The following is a 12,942-nucleotide window of genomic DNA, read 5'->3' on the forward strand; positions in this document are numbered from 1 at the left end:
AGGAACTCGGGGTATATTATATGGGGTAAAAAACACCTGGTGTTAGTGATGGTGTTAGTAATTTTAGCGAGTGTTCTAGGGTTAATATGGACCATGCTTTTTTTTTTCCAGTTTAAGAAACACTTTGGATTTCACACTGATTTCTACAAAAAGTGTTATATAAATAAAGCTTGGATAAATGATATATTGGTTAAGTTAAAATGTTACTTTCCTCACAAAACCCCCAAACATCAGTCTTTTTGACAACTTGTAAAGAGGTCTGGTCAGTCAAGGATTGGTTAAACTGGATCTGTTATAAGTTTAAAAGTAAACTCTTAATAAGCATCTCTATCAGTGAATAAAAAACACACACAAAGCATGCTGAAACTTTGATGCACACTGCAGATATCAGATTTATTTTTATTGCATACAAATGTGTGAAACAGTAAAGGCATACCCGTGTTACATGTTCATTGATCCAAATGTTTATGACTGTGGATTTTAAATGAACCACTTTGAAATTAACTGCGTGTCCCGGGCGACAGCTGCTGTCTCAACATCAACTCTAGTTAAGACTAAGATGGTACACTCTGATAAAACATATATGTAAAATCAAATAAATCAAATAAAACAAAAACACTGACTGTGAACTGTATCAGCCAAACCTACTGGTTACACACCGTTTACAGGAATGGCTTCATTTCAAGCTTCCAGTTGTAAAAATTTGACCCAGCCCAGCTCATAATCACATTTATATGTTTGATCGAAGCTGCAGCACAGAGAGAGTATATGGTGATGGAACCAAGGGCAAAGACCCATCAGACGTTTGAAGCAAATGAAAGAAAATCTGGAGAAAGTTTGGGCATGGAGATACCGTCAGCTTGGTTCAGTCAGTCAGCGTTTATAACAGGACGTCAGAGATCAAAGGTCACACAGACCATGTCTCTGACGCTCTTTAACCTCATCCGCCAGCTGATGGTCCCCTCCGACCCGGCCTCCAGGAGCAGGAGCCTCCTGCCCCTCCACTCAGGGGGTTGTAGTCTGAAAAAAGAACCAAGCTTTAAAAATCAGTGGAACTCCCCTTTAAGGAACTTTAACACTATAAAGTGTGTTTCAGGTACTCAGTGCACACTTTCTGTTGAATACACAGTGACAGAATGACTGTGGAGGTGTGACTATTTGAAAGTATTAAGTCTTTATGTTTACGCCAGAACAGTCAGCACATCCACACACTCTGAGGCAGTTTCTAAGTTACATCTGTTGTGTATGCATAGCTGCAACATTAATTGTGTGAGTGAGCAGCACACCACAATCACTACTGAAAACATTTAATATGCATGCTGAATTTAAACCCCCACAAAGACTGCATTCAAGTCTGATCTACAGTGGATATTAAAAGTCCCCCCCCCCCTGTTAAAATGCCAGGTTTGTGATGTAAAAAAATGAAACCAAAATAAATCATGTCAGAAACTTTTCCACCTTTAAAGGGGACATAGCACGCTTTTTTCATCAACATATATTGGTCTAAGAGGTCCCCAAAACATGTCTTTAAAGTTTATGCTCAAAAAAACACTTTGAAATCAGATTTTGGTCTGCCTGAAAAACACTCTTCTTCAGTCCTCCTCAGAACACTCTGTTTTCTCTCTGACCACGCCCCCTCAGGAAGTGGATGTGCCTCGGCTCTCCAGCACGTTGATCTAATGTTTACATGTTGGCTGAATATACACGGCTGCTCAGAGATCACGTTACTTCAACACTCTGAATCTGATCCAGATGGAGAGGCGCCTGCAGCAGGACCTTTCTGAAGGATTGGTCACAGATTTAGTGTTTCTTGTTGTTTTATTTATCAGTATGTAGACGTGTGTCTTGGTACACAGCTACGAACATGTAGCTATGTGGCTATGCTAACTAGCGCTAGCACTTATCCATGATAAATAAAAATCATCCTCTAGATCTTCAAATCTGCAGACGTGGGGAGTAAAACCGACCTCTGCCAGAAAGGCAGCAGGACCTTTCTGAAGGATTGGTCACAGATTTAGTGTTTCTTGTTGTTTTATTTGTCAGTATGTCGACGTGTGTCTTGGTACACAGCTACAGCTACAGCTACAGCTACAGCTACAGCTACAGCTACAGCTACAGCTACAGCTACAGCTACAGCTACAGCTACGAACATATAGCTATGTGGCTATGCTAATTAGCGCTAGCACTTATCCATGACAAATAAAAATCATCCACTAGATCTTCAAATCTGCAGACGTGGGGAGTAAAACGGACCTTTGTGTTTATTAAAGGTGACATATCATGCAAAATTGACTTTTTAATGGTTCTTTACCTGAAATATGTGTCCCTGGCATGTCTACAAACCCCCCAAGAATGAAAAAAATCCATTCTGCCCCTGTTTTGATTTCTACACCTTTCTGTAAATGTGTGTGAAACGAGCCGTTTCAGACTTCAGTGTTTTTGTTACGTAACAACAATATCCGGTCTGTCACGGAGTCAGAGCTCGGAGCTTGTTCAGCCCATAGACTGTATAAAATAATACTGAATCCCTCCTCCGTTTTTCATTACCTGCACACATGTGTGCTAACAAGGAGCTTAGGAGGGAGGCATGCTAGTTGTAGGCTGTCTTAATAAACACAACGGTCGGTTTTACTCCCCACGTCTGCAGATTTGAAGATATAGTGGATGATTTTTATTTATCATGGATAAGTGCTAGCGCTAGTTAGCATAGCTACATGCCCTAGCTGTAGCTGTGTACCAAGACACACGTCGACATACTGACAAATAAAACAACAAGAAACGCAGAATCTGTGACCAATCCTTCAGAAAGGTCCTGCTGCAGGCGCCTCTCCATCAGGATCAGATTCAGAGGGTTGAAGTAACGCGATCTCTGAGCAGCCGTGTATATTCAGCCAACATGTAAACATTAGATCAACGTGCTGGAGAGCCGAGGCACATCCACTTCTTGAGGGGGCGTGGTCAGAGAGAAAACAGACTGTTCTGATGAGGAATGAAGAAGAGGACTTTTCAGGCATGCCAAAATCTGATTTCAAAGTGTTTTTTTGAGCATTAACTTTAAAGACATGTTTTGGGGACCTCTTAGACCAATATATATTGATGAAAAAAGCGTGATATGTCACCTTTAACTAATACTTGTTTGAAGCACCTTTTGATTTTATTACAGCACTCAGGTGTTAGACTTTTAATATCAACTGTATATCAGCCACTGTGGTCTCTTGTGAAACAAACATCCATTAGATGTGAGTCCACTGCATCTCTGCGCAGATGCATTTGAACTACTGCCAGAAAATGTACTTTAAAGAAATACCCTCACAATAATAATTCCCTTTCTACTTCCACTCTATAACATAAAATATATACATCACAATCAAAGGACAAAAAGAGATTTTCTGTTGTAGCCAATTGAACTTCCATCTTGGATTTGGAAACCCAACCTCACCCTGTTTTTAATGTAAACACTGAGATCCTGGTTGGTGCTCACAGGGTGTCAGATATTTTGACGTACCTGCACCGCGGAGATTCTTCTTGTCCGTCTTTGGTTTCAGCCCAGTAGCTGACGAGCTGTCCTCTTCAGCTGTCTGCAGTGAGACAGACAAATCAGATCATTATGGGATAGCTCTCATGAACAGAATTGTTGATCAAATTAAAGCACCATCATTTGTTGTTGTTGTTAACAGAGACAACAGTTGTGTCCTAACATGAAGAGTGAGCTGAGTTTTGCAGCACTGAGGTCCCTTGTTGTCTTCGAGTGCACTGTGTTTATTCTAACTGCTGCCAAGTTTAATCATGCTGTGTTACTAATTCAATATAACTGCAAAGAAAGACTTTTAGAATTGTCTGCTCATTTCTGAGGAAACAGTTCCATCATTCATGACAGAGTTCAGTTCTTTCTTGTATCCACATCAGCACAACCATGTTAAAGATCAGTGTTTCAGCAGTGCTGTTCAGGAGACATGGTGATGTTCACAGTCATCTTTAAGTGTTTCATGTTATCAGTGACGTTTTACAAAACACAATAAGTTATCTAAACAATCATTAAAAAAACAGATTATTTTCTTCCCCAGCCAAATGTCTTCTGATGCTGAAACATGTGGAAATGTTGAAGTTTGATACGATGAGGACTGCACTGAAATCTGTTCTCTTCATGGTGTGCAGGCTGAGCATGTTTGGAGCATCAGCCTCCTTTAGAGTACACTTTTTTCACCGAAACAACCCGGCCGAAACAGAAGGTTGTGATGAAGCAAGCAAAAAACACGTCTGGCTTGCTTTGTGTAAAAGTGAGTCTTGGCTGCATACAGCGCAGATCACGTGTTCCCAGCAACATTCACTTCACACCAGTGGGTCTTAAAGATGACATATCATGCAAAATGAACTTTTTAATGGTTCTCTACCTGAAATATGTGTCCCTGGCATGTCTACAAACCCCCCGAGAATGAAAAGAATCCATCCTGCCCCTGTTCTGATTTCTCCACCTTTCTGTAAATGTGTGTGAAACCAGCCGTTTCAGACTTCAGTGTTTTTGTTACGTCACAACAATATCCGGTCTGTAACTGAGTCAGAGCTGGGAGCTTGTTCAGCCCATAGACTGTATAAAATACAACTCAACCCCTCCTCTGTTTTTCATTCCCTGCACACATGTGTGCTAACAAGGAGCTTAGGAGGGAGGCATGCTAGTTGTAGGCTGTCTTAATAAACACAAAGGTCGGTTTTACTCCCCACGTCTGCAGATTTGAAGATCTAGTGGATGATTTTTATTTATCATGGGTAAGTGCTAGCGCTAGTTAGCATAGCCACATAGCTACATGTTCGTAGCTGTGTACCAAGACACACGTCTACATACTGATAAATAAAACAACAAGAAACACTAAATCTGTGACCAATCGTTCAGAAAGGTCCTGCTGCAGGCGCCTCTCTGTCAGGATCAGATTCTGGATCAGATTCAGAGGGTTGAAGTAACGCGGGTTTGTGAGCAGCCGTGTATATTCAGCCAACATGTAAACATTAGATCAACGTGCTGGAGAGCCGAGGCCACATCCACTTCCTGAGGGGGCGTGGTCAGAGAGAAAACAGAGTGTTCTGAGGAGGACTGAAGAAGAGGGTTTTTCAGGCAGACCAAAATCTGATTTCAAAGTGTTTTTTTGAGCATAAACTTTAAAGACATGCTTTGGGGACCTCTTAGACCAATATATATTGATGAAAAAAGCGTGATATGTCACCTTTAATAGAGAACATTCCCTCTCTTCTTGCCCCCTTTGAGCAGCTAACTCAAGAGATCAGCTCCTCTGATGCATCTGTAGCAGACGTTCTTCCTTTAATGCAGCACTAAAGCGTCTTCTAAGCAAAGAGGTTGAGACGGACCACGGAGTGAAAACAATGAAAAGTACACTCTCAGAGTCTGTCAGCACTGAGATCTATTCAGATCCTCTGCACTTCATCGTGACTGTACTTGATCCATGTTATAAAGATCATAACTTGGATGTGTGAATAAAGCAGCGTGCACGAGAAGTGATCCAGGCCACGATGGATGCAGAGAACCTGCTTGGAGACGGAGAAGCGCACAGCGCAGGAGAAGAAGAACAGAGTGCAGAAAAAAGGACTGGTCTCTCTGAACCAGATGTCTTTGTCTGATATATTCAATCAGATCCTTGTTTTGATACACTATAATGTTGGAGGCCTACAGAGAAAATATTGTTCTATATTTCAGCAGTTGCACTTGTTCTGAATGCACTTTGTTGTAGTCCTCCTACAGATACATTTTTAAAATGTACTTGACTTAAATGTCAGTGCTAAATAAATATTTTCAAAGATTTGTAAATGATTTATTCTTTGAAGCATTAATATTAATTTATGCAATTGCAATGCCTTGATTTGAATGAAGTTAGTACAGAGTCATAGCCATAAATAAAATGGTACTAATAATTGGCATAATAATTTATTTCAGTGTTTCGGTTTTCAGCTTTGGTTTCTTCAGTCAGAACCATCTGGAGCTGAACCCGCTCAAGACTGTGGAGATGACAGTGGACTTTAGGAGAAGACCCCCTCCACTCCCCCCCCTCACCATCCTGAACAGAACTGTGTTTACTGTGGACTCTTTGGCTGTTTCCGAAATGGCCTGCTACATACTACTTACTAATGTAGTAGGCAGTAGATACTGCCTACTACATACTGCGTTTGAATTTAGTCTGTAGTATGACTGTTCTGTCCGATCTGTCATGCAGCATGCTGAGCCAGACTTCGCTGAATTTCCGGTTTCGGAAAGCGGAAGTAAATAACGGCGAAGACGATAAATAAAAAGCTTATTTAGCATCCATTTATGATTTAAAAAGTTAGGAAGTGGTTTATATGTAATTTGATAACTTTCACAGCACCCAAAAACGGATTTCCTCCCGTCAAAAAATAAGGAAAAAGAAAAAGCAGAACGAGCGCTGTGCATTATGGGAAACAGTACGCGAGGCAGACTGGTCCGATGCATACTGAGATATTTTCCCGAATCAGTAGACATCCGGGGAGTTTTGGCATACTGCAAATTTTGCTCTTGTTCACATACTACATACTACATACTGAACGTTGGACAAATCAGTACGTACTGCTAGTATAGTAGGCGATTTCGGAAACAGCCTTTCAGGTTCCTGGGATCCACTATCTCCCGGGACCTGAGGTGGACCTCCCACATAGACACAATCAGAAAAAAGGCCCAGCAGAGGATGTACTTCCTGCGTCAGCTCAGGAAGTTCAACCTGCCCCAGGAGCTGCTGATCATGTTCTACACCTCCATCATCCAGTCTGTTCTGTGCACCTCAATCACTGTCTGGTTTGGATCTGCAACCAAACTAGACAAACACAGACTGCAACGGACTATAAGGACTGCAGGAAAAATCATCGGTGTCGACCTGCCCCCCATCCAGGACTTGTACCAGTCCCGGGCCAGGAAACGGGCAGGTAGCATCACCGCTGACCCCTCACACCCTGGACACAAATTCTTCAAACTCCTCCCCTCCGGCAGGCGCTACAGATCACTGTGCGCCAAAACAACCCGCCATAAGAACAGTTTCTTCCCCCAGGCTGTCACTCTGATGAACACTAAACCATAACAGTGTCATACCTGTCAGATCAATACTCTCTGTAAATATACATGTAGATACACAATGCAACAATTCTCCAAGCAGAATTCCATATTTCTATTTATTTTATTATTTAACTACTATTTTTATAATGTAAAAACTACCTCTGCAACTCACCACTGCACTTTATCATATTATTTTAGCCTGTACATATTAGTCATGCCTATTTGTTGTTCTTTTGTATTTAGAGCTGATGTTATTGTTATTATATTTTTATTTTATTTGTATGTCTTATTCTTATGCCTTGTACAAAGAGAGCACAGTTTCCCTAAGTCAAATTCCTTGTGTGTTCAAGCATACCTGGCCAATAAAGCTGATTCTGATTCTGATTCTGATTCATTTTCGGTTTTGGGTTTCGGCCAAGAATTTTCATTTGGGTGCGTCCCTACATTTAACCAAACGTCTGCATCAACGTTTTTCCGTCTAAAAAATGGTCACAAAGGAGGAGTTTCAGTGTTCTGTGTCATGTGGAATCTTACATTCCAACCCCTCTTGCACTAGTGATGTGGAGTCAGAATAAAGTGAATCTAAACATGCTTTAAACTTGAAACTCACTTCAGAAACATGACTTCCTTTGTAGCTCTTCCCTTGCTGCATAGTCTCCCATATCTCGATCTTCTGCCTCCTCTTCTCCTCTTCTTGCTGTTAACAGAACATATTACAACATGAGTTCAGGTTTGACATCATTAACACGCTTTCAACTCTTTCACTTCACTACTGCTGCACCTGTTTCTGCTTCTCTTTGAAAACCACTGCTTTGGCATCAAGCTCCTCCTGCATCCGTCTCCGAGCTGCTTCCATGGCCTCTTGATTTCTCACAACTGATGAAACATCTGCATGAGAAAAAGGTTTCAATCATGACAAGAAAAAGGACATTTTTTTAGTGCAAGACATTGAGTAGGAAAGTATTGTATAGCAATCTAGTTTGATTTCCTCAGTGTCAGTATTTAGACTGGTGGAGGGAAAGAGCTTGATGTTTCAGGTGACACACATTTTTCACTTTTACACACTTTCCCATTGGTGCACCTTCAAATGAAAACATGCACTACCTGCGATGCTCCAATCACAGATGTTTAACCTCACAACACTTCATATTACTTTCACACAGCAGTCATAAGAATCAGCACACATGTTGTCAAATGACAGAGTCACCTATTAGAGACTACAATCTTTTTTTTTTTTTTTCAATGGTCTTTTTATTGAACAACACTCATGACAAAACACAAAAGCACATGACAATTGACATACAGAAAGAAATAGCCACAGAATAGTTACAAACGATAAGGTAATGATCAGTTAGTCAAATAGACCAGCAAAAAAAACAAACCCAAAAAAACCAAACAAACAAAAAAAAAAACAACAGGACACAAACAATCAGTTGTACAATTCAGTTTTCATTAAAAAGAAAAAAGGCCAGGCTGCATTTAGCACGCCATCACAATTGAACAGTGATTAATGTATAGTAGTTGTCAAGTCAAACTGTAAAAATAGAATTAAAAACTGTAGAAAATGAACTAATCATAATTAACTAGGCTCTAATATATTAAGAGATATATATTTATATTTATATATTTATATTATATATTTATGATATTAGAAATAAAATCTACTCTATCCTAGGTGAGTTTACAAAAATAAGTATCTATATAGTATGACTAAAACGTATGCTGCTATGCAGAGCAAATAAATAAATAAATAAATAAACAGATCAATGGATCAATAAACAAAAGAGATGTTACGATAATGACTAGATAAATATACTAAATAAACGAGTAATCAGCTGTGAACAGCGTCTACCCGGAAGGGCATGAGGTGTCTCATCAGGCGCACCTGGTGCAGGTCAGAGCGCGCACTGGAGAGCAGCGGGCAGAAGCGCTGCACTTTAAAACAGACTGCTGTATGGAGTAGATCGGTGGTGCAGAGGACAATCTAAAGAAACCGAAGAGGCAGCCGGTAGGAGCTGGTTTTTGAATGTGTGTTTGTCAGCTGATGATCGCTGCTGCTGCGGTGCCGGCTCGGGCACGCGCTTCATCTGCGCGCTGCTGAAATGTTTGTTTAGTTAAAGTTTGTATTAAAAGATTATAAATACTGGGACTGTTAAAACACACATGATACATGATTAATGAATAAATAACTGACTTATTTCATATGAGATGATAAAATATATTTATTTGAATAACTTCATTTTGGCAGGTCTCCTGAAAGTTGAATTAATTTATTCATTATATTAATTGTGATAAAAAGCAATGAGGCAGTTGTTTAAGTTACATTGAATCAGATGCTGCTTTTTGGTTTCTTGCTCTGTGATTATGTTGCATTTGCATGTGTTTTGATGCAGGTATTTCTTTTGTCTTTTTTATTCCTTTATTTAAAGGTTTTTCACCTAATTATTGGGAACTGTGTCTAAAAAACTCTGGGATGAAAGAAATCAAATAAAAGGAGGAAACAAGATACACGTTGACTAATTTGAGTGGAGTCCAGTCACTTTTGGTCTGATTGTCTGTCTGTCCTTTCAAGTTGCACGAAAATTAAAGAACTTGACAGTAGTTACCCTCCCCTCCCATCAAATAAACAAAGCTGACGAAAAAACAATTGGAAGGCAGAGAATGCACTGATTTAAATAAATAAAATTAATAATAATAATAATAATATATTAAATTCAATTTTAAAAAAAACAACAGTACTGGAGGCTACTCAGAAACAGCTGTTGTGGGTTTCTCAAAGTATATCAGGAAAGGGCGCCAAACTCTGTAAAATGTATTTTCTGTTCCTTGTGTGGTGAAATGGATTTTCTCCAGATTTAAACAACTCATCATATCTCTGATCCAGTGTGAAAGAGAGGGAGGAGTGGAATCTCTCCATCTAAGTAAAATTACCCGGTGAGCCAGCAAAGAAGAAAAGGCCAAAACTTCAAGTTTTGTTTTTGGTAAGTCATCGTCTGGTGATATACCAAAGATAGCAGTCAAAGGGTTTGGAACCAAATGGTAGTTAAGGATTTCTGAGATGGTTTGAAAACAAGATGTCCAAAATGTAGTCAAGGTGGGACATGACCAGTACATGTGCAAAAGTGAGCCAGGGGCGACTTTACATTTATCACAAGTGGGGTCAACATCAGGGTAAGTAAAAGCTAATTTGGTTTTAGAAATATGAATTCGATGAACTACTTTAAATTGTAAAAGAGCATGTCTGGCACATATAGAAGAGGAGTGTATGCGTTTCAGAGCTGACTCCCATGTCTTGTCTGTAAAAGTGAAATTTAGATCCTGCTCCCAAGCAGCTCTAATAACAGCCACAGGGGGGCTGTTCAACTTAGAAATGAGGTTATAGATCTTGGACATAATACCTTTAGATGTTGGATTGCTAGAGAGAAGTTCATCAATTGGGTTAGTAGAGACTACAATCTTGTCTTGTACTTTTCTTTGTCCTCCTCCTTCTCCTGCATGCTCCACCCAAATGCTTCTGCCTCCCCTCCACCTAAACCTGACACGATTCCAGGGAGTGTGTTTGCACAGGAGGTGCAGTGCATGGCTAATGTTAACACAGTGTGAAAGGTGGAGCGGTGTGATTGGTCGAGTTCACTTCAACACACGAACAAAAGAAAGTGAACATGCAATCTCCTCAGATTCGGTATGAAACCTGACCTGAAGCAGTGTCCTGTCAGTCTGAATACTTCTCCATGAAGACTTTGGTGTTTGGTTTTATAAGACACAAAGTATCAACACAGCTCCTCTCTCAGGTGTGCTTATTCACAGGGTGAAAACAGGGAGCACAGCAGATAAAGATCAGAGAAGAGCTATGAAAAGAGCACTTTTAATCTGAAATCTTTCATTTCTGTAGACTACATTTGTGGCTTTGAATCAATGGGATTTGCAATCAATGAGCAGAAGCAGAATTGTATTTATTTTACCATTATTTTACCAGGCAGGTCAATTGAAAACCAATTCTCATTTACAGAATGTAACAAAGGTGGAAGAAGATTTTGCTTGTTCTAAGGGATTTTACAAATGATTATTTTCACTTCTTAAATCATGTATAATGGTCACCTAGCTGAAATAAATTAAGAAATAAATAATATTTTAACATAGATTCATTTACCTACAATGGTTTCTCTGAAGATCACTTCTCTACAGATTATTTGTGATTTTAGTCTGTCCTCTACTTTAACTCTTCCTGTCCCATTAAAGTTACTAACCACAGACCTTCCTGGAGTCCCTGAGCTCCCTTGTCTAGTAGGTTCCTCTGGATCTCTGCTGCTGTGGATATGCCAGACTCCAATTGCTACAACTACTACTATCCGTCTCCCCACTATCATCTCTCTCTCTCTTCATCTCCCTCTATCCCTCTCTCCAACACGGTCTCAGCAGATGTGTGTCTAACATGAGTCTGGTCCTACTGGAGGTTTCTGCCTGTTAAAGGAAGTTTGTCCTTGCCACTGTAACTTGCTAAATGCTGCAAAGTGCTCTGCTCATGGTGGATTAAGATGAGATCAGACTGAGTCCTGTCTGTAAGATGGGACTGGATCTGATCCTGTCTTGATGTTGGGTCTCTGTTAACAATATAACAGAGTACGGTCTAGACCTGCTCTGTTTGGAAAGAGTCTGAGGAGAACAGTCTTTGTGAATTGGTGCTGTTTGAATAAAGATTGACTGATTTTATTGAAAGTGGCCTCCTTTTGTGCTCACGTGACCTTAAGTTTCCCACAGAGATAAGATGAGATGAGATAAGATAGCTTAAATTGATCCCACCAGTAGAGGGCAAAGGTAAACAAGTCAAAGAATGATATAGACTACATATGAGATCCCCAGTGAGATCAGGTGAAGCAGCTCACCTTGCTGTGTTTGTGGTGCTGGGCTGGGACGGCTCTGGCTGAACCTCTTCATCAGATACTGGATCAGCAGGTAGACCAGCACGGTCACAACCAGCAGGTGCCATCCGTACAGGGACAGGAGCTCACTTGCTGAGAGACACAGGACCACAGAGATGATTTTCAAGCTTCATTCTCCATACATGTGATATAAATACAAAATGAAGTCACGTTACACGTTGAGAAATGAAACTGATGATACTTCAGTAAACAAAGTAACACCACTAGCATGCTAATGTGTCAGCATCACGGACACCTTTCTGGTGTTTGTGTGTTATCATGTGAAGTTACCAGCTCCGCTCAGAGAACCCAGGTCCTGGTTTTTGAGGTGAGGTCTCTCCTCCTGATAAGGCATGCCAGCTTCATCCACATCTGTGATCTCCACATCATCATCCATTACAGAGACTGATGCTACCTGTAAAACACACGACCACGTTATCTCCGTGCCAGACAGCAGAAGGTTTAAAGCTCTTGAATCACTCCGGAGGGTTCAGGTGATTGTTCTAAAGCATCTTTAGTGACTTGTTGTTGTAGTGGATCTGTTATTAGTCTACACTCTTAGCGTCAAACCATCAAAACGCTAGGACTAGCTTAACCCAGGGAAGCATTTCTGATGACGTGTTTTTATTCGTGGTGCGTTCAAGAACCATGGGAAACAGTGCTTCTTATTCTTCTTCTTGGGTTTTTATTGGCGGTTGGCAAACAACTTCTAGGTGCATTACCGCCTACTGGTGTGGAGTGTGGATCAAGAACTATTTACTCTCTTCTCTAAGAAATAATAACAATGATAATAATACAAATAAATAAATAAATAACAAGAATAATAATATTCAAAATTAAAGTAATGCTATCTAAACTAAATCCTTTTTTTCTTATTTCCTTTCACTCCTGTATGAGCAGACACCCACAGAAATATTGTTGTCAGTCCTATCATTTGATTTCTGTAAACTGATTGTT

At 40.2% G+C, this 12,942-nt stretch overlaps 1 protein-coding gene across 1 annotated transcript; it reads right to left on the minus strand.

Moving 5' to 3' along the window:
• Window positions 1-361: 361 nt before the first annotated feature.
• On the minus strand, window positions 362-12,638 carry selenos (selenoprotein S). Its single transcript, XM_034680788.1, has 6 exons — window positions 12,277-12,638; window positions 11,950-12,078; window positions 7,848-7,954; window positions 7,677-7,763; window positions 3,506-3,578; window positions 362-1,020 (listed from the first exon to the last, which is right to left on the minus strand). Exons 1-6 carry the CDS (start codon window positions 12,380-12,382, stop codon window positions 941-943), a joined length of 582 nt encoding a protein of 193 aa, XP_034536679.1. The 5' UTR covers window positions 12,383-12,638; the 3' UTR covers window positions 362-940.
• Between the last annotated feature and the right edge of the window lie 304 nt (window positions 12,639-12,942).

Source organism: Notolabrus celidotus, chromosome 3 (genome assembly GCF_009762535.1).
Source record: "Notolabrus celidotus isolate fNotCel1 chromosome 3, fNotCel1.pri, whole genome shotgun sequence".
Lineage (NCBI taxonomy): Eukaryota > Metazoa > Chordata > Actinopteri > Labriformes > Labridae > Notolabrus > Notolabrus celidotus.

What these genes read in the sequence shown, in the direction of transcription:
- selenos (XM_034680788.1), bottom strand. Translation starts at nt 12,382, where the DNA reads ATGGATGATGATGTGGAGATCACAGATGTGGATGAAGCTGGCATGCCT. An exon ending in AAGGAAGTCATGTTTCTGAA is followed by an intron (nt 3,579 to 7,676) that starts GTGAGTTTCAAG and finishes GTCTCACTGCAG; the next exon opens with ACAGCTGAAGAGGACAGCTC. An exon ending in GAAGAATCTCCGCGGTGCAG is followed by an intron (nt 1,021 to 3,505) that starts GTACGTCAAAAT and finishes TTCTTTTTTCAG; the next exon opens with ACTACAACCCCCTGAGTGGA.